Source organism: Pocillopora verrucosa, chromosome 11 (genome assembly GCF_036669915.1).
Source record: "Pocillopora verrucosa isolate sample1 chromosome 11, ASM3666991v2, whole genome shotgun sequence".
Taxonomy (NCBI): domain Eukaryota; kingdom Metazoa; phylum Cnidaria; class Anthozoa; order Scleractinia; family Pocilloporidae; genus Pocillopora; species Pocillopora verrucosa.
In genome coordinates, this window is record NC_089322.1 from 12,759,937 (window position 1) to 12,766,060 (window position 6,124).

Consider the following 6,124-nt stretch of genomic DNA (forward strand, 5'->3'; position numbering starts at 1 on the left):
CGTCCAATGAATTATCAGCATGTAGGAAGCCGATATTGTTTTTGTTTTGTGCTATCCTTTTTAAGAATGCACTCGACCCTTTGAGTGGCTTTATCACACTAAAGCATATCTAGGTGATTGTAGCGTGAAGCAACTACAAGAATTGTTTCTCCCCCAAGATGGGATATTGATTACCGCTTTGCAACTTTACCAGTACCCCTTTTCCCCCAGAGAGGAGAGTTGCACCGTGAGAGTTTAGTGTTTCTCAAACCAAATTGCCCAAATGTGTGACTTAATACAAAGGGCACGCGTTGTTAAACTCCCAAACTCGCAAATATCTGAGCGAGCAAAAGGGCGCTTACCACTCAGCAAAGCGATCCAAACGTTCATTTTCCTCTATTTGAAAATTAATTCATTGAAATACGAACTACAGAGAATGTTTTGCAATTTTTCCCGGCCGTAAGAAATCTTACTTTTTCGAGATAAGATTACAGCAATCGTTGAATGCGTTGGGAAAGGTAACCGCGCGCTATGCACGCGCTCCCTGTAATAAAAACGTCACAAGACGAACAATGATGAATGGATGGGTGAAGGTTAAGTCACAGATGAGAAATGAAGATACGATCCCAGATTTTAAAGTACATGCATTTGGATAGAACTTACTGTCTGTTAACAGGTAAGTATTGTTCGGGGGCTTTTCTAATACATTGTTTTGTTTTGTTTTGTTTTGTTTTTAACTGTGGTAACAAAAAGCGTTCTCTTGAACTTGTTGAGATGTATCACGAAACTTGGTGTGTTCCTGGAAAAAGATGCTTTGTATAATAAAGCTGTAGTCCTAAAGGCAAAATATTGTTTTCTTTCCCCAAGAACCGTGTGCATAATGAAGTATTGGCTGTGCAGAGATCTTACCATTATTCACGCAACGTACTTGAGTCGCTGCGGCTTGGGAGAACGATCATTTTGCGCAGTAAAAATTAAACCAAACGAATGCCGCTAATAAAGTAATTTCAAAACATTTTCAGAGAAACGACACCTCATAACAAAGGACTTTTCTCAACCGATTATAGGTGTCAATGACATCTGGTATGAGGGGAGTACATAAAGAAAAGCTTGTGTCTCACAGAGGACTCGAAGCCATTAAGTGTCACGCAGGAAATTATCAAATTGAGAGGCTTAGCAAGGTTTAGATTAAAATTCAGCGATAATGACCAGGAACACTTAAAAATAGAACATGAAATCTTAAATTAGCAATTTTGGGTGATTTTCTACTACAGGAGTTAATAAGCATTCGCTACCCGATCCTTGAATTTACAATAACAACGATGAAATCTCCTGCATTATAAAATAAAACTGATTTTAATCTTTAGCAGAAGTAGACAACCTTAAAGCAATATATTAACTTTGAGACAATATGGGGAATTTAGATGCTTCGAAGTTCTTTGCTCCTGTCTTCATTCACTTTGTTATTCCTGTGCATTCAATTCTTAGCATCATTTTGTGGGCCTTTGTCTTTCCGTTTTCTAATTATGTGTTGCGAAAAATTTTTCCCAGGCAGGAATGTTCGCATAGTTTTAGAATTGTTTCGCCTGATTGATGTTCATGATGAAATGGTTCTCAATGATGTGCAGTTCTGTGCTTTCATGAAGACAGCCACTGACCTGAGCACAAATCAAATCTACAAAGTGTTTGACATGTTAGATGTAGATGGGTCTGGTGCAATGGACTTTGATGAATTTTACCTACTCATCTGTATTCTCATCGCGGTTCAAGATAAAGCGGAGAAAAACTTCATTTACCGCCATTCAAGGGCCGTGTTTGACCTCTTAGATGAAGATAACAGCGGAAATATCTCTGCCTATGAGTTTGAAACGTTTGGATTTCTGTTCAACCTACAAGGCGAAGCTATTCAAACCATATTTAGGGAATTTGACGTTTCTGGAGACCAGGTTTGAAAATAGGGGAAAGTAGTTGGGTAGGTTAAACAATTGAATAACAGCAGTGTTGGAACTCTTCCAGCTTCCACGAAAGAGTCTGTATTCTCTGTTTTCAATGTCGGACGAGAAAAGAACAATTATTCACTTCAACAGTTCAGTTTTGTACAAGGAGGTCGGGGAGATAGGTGAAAGAAAAACCTAAAAAGCGCTAATCTTCTTAACACTTTGACTAAGTTATTTTCGCCTTCAGCAATCGACTCTTTCTATTTATTATTGACTCGTAGATTTGATTTCACTCATTATCATGGAGCGTTAATAATGATGCTCTTTGTAGTGTGTACATAAAAAGTAGCTAAGCGGTATTTTTTTATTAATCTATCTTACTTATGCTTTCAGGAGCTCGACTACTCAGAATTTAAAATGTTTGCCATGGCCTGCATTGACCGACAGTCAGAGATAGAATCCAGCAAAGACAAAAAACCAAATATTCTGATTGAGTCAGCGGGGAGAATTTGTAGTTCATGTGCTGTGATGTAATTAAAATTTCATACACTCCTCTTACACCTGTATTTTGATGAGATAAATTTTTTAAGCCAGGACTCACGTAGTGAATCTAAGCATCTGGGTATGGAAATAACACTTTTCCATTGGTTTCGACGCAACTATAAATCGTTTTTCTTTAACTGAACAGAAATGTCACAAGTGTTTGAAAAGTGACTCAATCTTAAATTAATTTTTTTTCTCTGTTTGAACAGAATCTAACAAGTTCCTTTATTTTGAAAGTGATTAGAATCTGCCGAACAAATTGTACGTCCTAAAAGACTAACAAGGATTCCGGTCGAAGAAATTTGAAATTTAGGCGGTTTCTTATGTTTCATTAATTTTCTGTACACTTGCAACAAACCATCTTTTGCTATTTTTCGAGCTTCTGCCACCGTCATACGAGCAACGTATGTCGTTTTGTAAACTGCTTAATTTTTTAACAAGAGCACATTGTCATTTTTCTTGCGTTGATTCGCGCTAAATTCTAGCGTGGGATCAGGGTGAAACGAACGAGATCTCCTCTTTAAAGCGCACGATCTAGACACCTTTAATTTAATCCTTTTACTTTCAAGATTCAAATATGCACTCTCTGTACCGTTACAACTTGGACTGAAAGGGCTATGGACAATTCTACCATTTGATCTATAGCGTTAAAAAGTAAAAACGAAAAAAAACAGACAAACAAACAACAACAACAGTAACTGAACAAAGATAAGACTATAAATTTTTCAGTCGTAACTGAATAGTTCTTATTTAACATGACTTTAAGTGACCATAAAATTGAACTTGTTTTGCAATCTTAATTTGACATTTGCAATGCACGCGCTGTAAGGCACACCCTGCTCGAAGAGAAGTCTGGGGAAAGTGCAAGCGATAACCGTGACGGTACATGTAGTCCAGGTTGTTATGGAAAACCTGATAAACGCTCGTAATCAATGTTTAGCCGGAAAGTAATTTGCACTTGAACGTTATCTTATCGTGATCGAAAAAAAAAAACTTATCACCACGGTAGTCAAGACATTGCATTTTTAGTAATTTGACAATTAAATGCATCGCTTCACTCGTTCAATTTACGGTCGTTTGATTAAGTTATTTCTTATTACAGATTTTGCTCTACGTTCAGGGAGCCAGTTTTACTTTGAGCTTTTAACTTTCGTTAACATTTGTTTTTTGAGGTTAGTATTAATTTGAAATAAGTAGTGTCAACATCGGCAAAACTGCTTCGGACAAAGGAATACAAGGCAAAAATACTCCTATCGCCGGGATGGGTCGGTTAAAAATTTATTACAGACGTCGATCCGAATGTCGATTAAGTAGAACTTATCGATATTTGCGGTAGCATATTATCAAGAGTCTGTCCAAGACAAAAAAAAACCTAAGTGGCTTTTCAAAAGCGATGGGATTATAAAATATTACGAGACTGAGGTGTGAAAAGCTGCAAGAGAACTATTGTTTCATAACAAAAAATATATGTAACAGACTTTTACTTAAAGACTCAAATGCCATCAATCAAGCATCAAAGACATAACTGAGACACATTTCCGTTTAAACCATTAACTTTTCAATATCTGGAAACGTGGCTGAACATTGGAAACTGTATTAATTGGAAATCACCCGATTCATAATATTATCGTTAATCAAGGACTTTTTGTCGGGTCTCTTTAGCAAATTCACCGCGAAATATTAGTCGTTATTAACCTCGATTATAAAAACGATTGTTTACCTAAGAGTCTGCTCCTCAGCGCTGAAAGGTCATTGGTGGCTTCGCTTTAAAAAGAACTGAAAGATTGCTTGTTAGCAAGTATTACCTGGACTTGACGCGCGCGTGTAAGTTGGATGTGATGGAGTCGAACAACTCCTCTTCGGTGGAAAGTGGCGGCGACTTACCACCAGAGAGTTACTTCGACGTCAGTTACGACTCTTGTTTAATCAGTCTTAGCGTCCTCATCATCGCCATCAACCTGTTAGTGCTTGTGTTGTTCGTCAGAAGAAGACCTCTACGGACGAAAACGAACTTACTGCTGGTAAGTTTAAGCGTTTCTGATCTAATGATGGGTCTTCTTGGGATCCCAATGAACACCGCTTGCAATGCACTGGTCGGCTATAAGAATTTCTCAGGACTGTGCATAACATCAGCAGCTGTTTACAGGTTTATTGCTGTATCCACTATATTTCATATCCTTATAATTACCGGCGAAAGGTACGTTTCTGTGATCTATCCGTTTAGATACATGACTATTGTGACCAAAAGAAGAACAGTTACCCTCATAACCTCCGTGTGGTTCTTTTCCCTGTTCATGGCGCTGATACAACTTGCGTGGCAAGAACTAGACAACTTCACGTCTCGAAATCCTACCAAACTTCGTTGGGGTCTGATCTACAACATGATTGGAATCGTTGTCTGTTTGTTGATACCTTTAGCGCTCATGTTGTTTTTTTACATCCGAATGTTTAATGTGATTCATCATCAAGCAAAACAAATTAGGAAGCTGGAAACTTTTCATGAGTTTCGCAGCCGAGGCAAACATTTAGTAGCTGAAAAGCGAGCCATATCTATCTTCGCTCTGATGTTGGGAATATTTACGTGCTGCTGGTCCACTTGGTACATAAGCCTGCTACAAGACTACCTCGGCACAGATGTGTTCTACGCCATACCGCCAGTATGGCTGCTGGTCTTTGACTTTTTGCGATTCTCTACTTCACTAGTTAATCCGATGTTGTATACGTTCCTGAAACAAGATTTTCGTCGTGAGTTGTGTTTGATGATTCCGTGTTTCAAGAAGAAGAGGAAGAAGAACGAGCGGTGTGATCAAAGTACAATAATGGAATCGCTAGTGTAACAGAGATTAAAAAAAAAAAAAAAAAAAAGAAGAAGAATAAACCATAATGACATCGAAGTTTTCTTACCTGGTCTTATTTCAGCCTGAGCCGTTTAAAGGAAAAAGAAAAAAAAACAAACAAAACAAAAGCGAAGTAATTAAACAAAAATAATTCAAGATATACTTCTGGCGCGATTCTACACGCGTAGTAGTACGGAATATGTGATTCGCATTAAGTCGTCAATTCTTCCCTGTTTGAGCAGGAATTATCCATAGTGTAGCGTTGAAAAATTTAATGAATGGCTATAACAAACTGCGAAGAATCTCTATTTTCCAAGAACAGAGAAGCAGAAAGTAGAACTAGTGACAAACCTTTTCGAGAAAATTAATAAGCTTTTTTCAGAAGCTGAAGTTTAATTATGAGATCTTAGCAAAACTACAGTTTTTTTGAAAAATAAACACCGGAAAATTATTTGTGGGAAACTAGCGTCTGATTTACCACCTGTGTTTGAATAATCCGATTTATATTAGTTGCACTTGAAGGTAATCTACCTCCGACGTTCCTATTTGCAAGGAATCGATGAGCAGGCGGAAAAGTCCTGCCAGGTCGATGGAAGGAAATCACTGCACCAGTTTTTGATGTATTCCAAAGGAGGAAAGCGATTAAAACTATTGCTTTACGCAACCAACAAGCAAGCGAAATTTCTCCTAATCTTTTCTTTGATCGTATTCATTGCCGCAGTTGTGGGATTTAATTTCCTAGTTTCGGTTTGGTGCGTAAGCAATTTGGAATAAAACAAAAAACGAAACCACGTAATTGGAAGCAAATAAAGACCTAAAAGAAGTATC

General features: G+C 37.7%; 2 protein-coding genes across 2 annotated transcripts; both read left to right on the forward strand.

Moving 5' to 3' along the window:
• The first annotated feature begins 39 nt into the window (after positions 1–39).
• LOC131794419 (EF-hand calcium-binding domain-containing protein 9-like) lies at positions 40–2,450 on the forward strand. The gene is made up of 3 exons (XM_059111946.2): positions 40–655; positions 1,531–1,925; positions 2,310–2,450. Exons 1-3 carry the CDS (start codon positions 592–594, stop codon positions 2,448–2,450), a joined length of 600 nt encoding a protein of 199 aa, XP_058967929.2. The 5' UTR covers positions 40–591.
• Positions 2,451–4,297: 1,847 nt separating this feature from the next.
• LOC131794400 (histamine H2 receptor-like) lies at positions 4,298–5,296 on the forward strand. The gene has a single exon (XM_059111913.1). The coding sequence runs from the start codon at positions 4,298–4,300 to the stop codon at positions 5,294–5,296; it is 999 nt and encodes a 332-aa protein (XP_058967896.1).
• Positions 5,297–6,124: the final 828 nt, after the last annotated feature.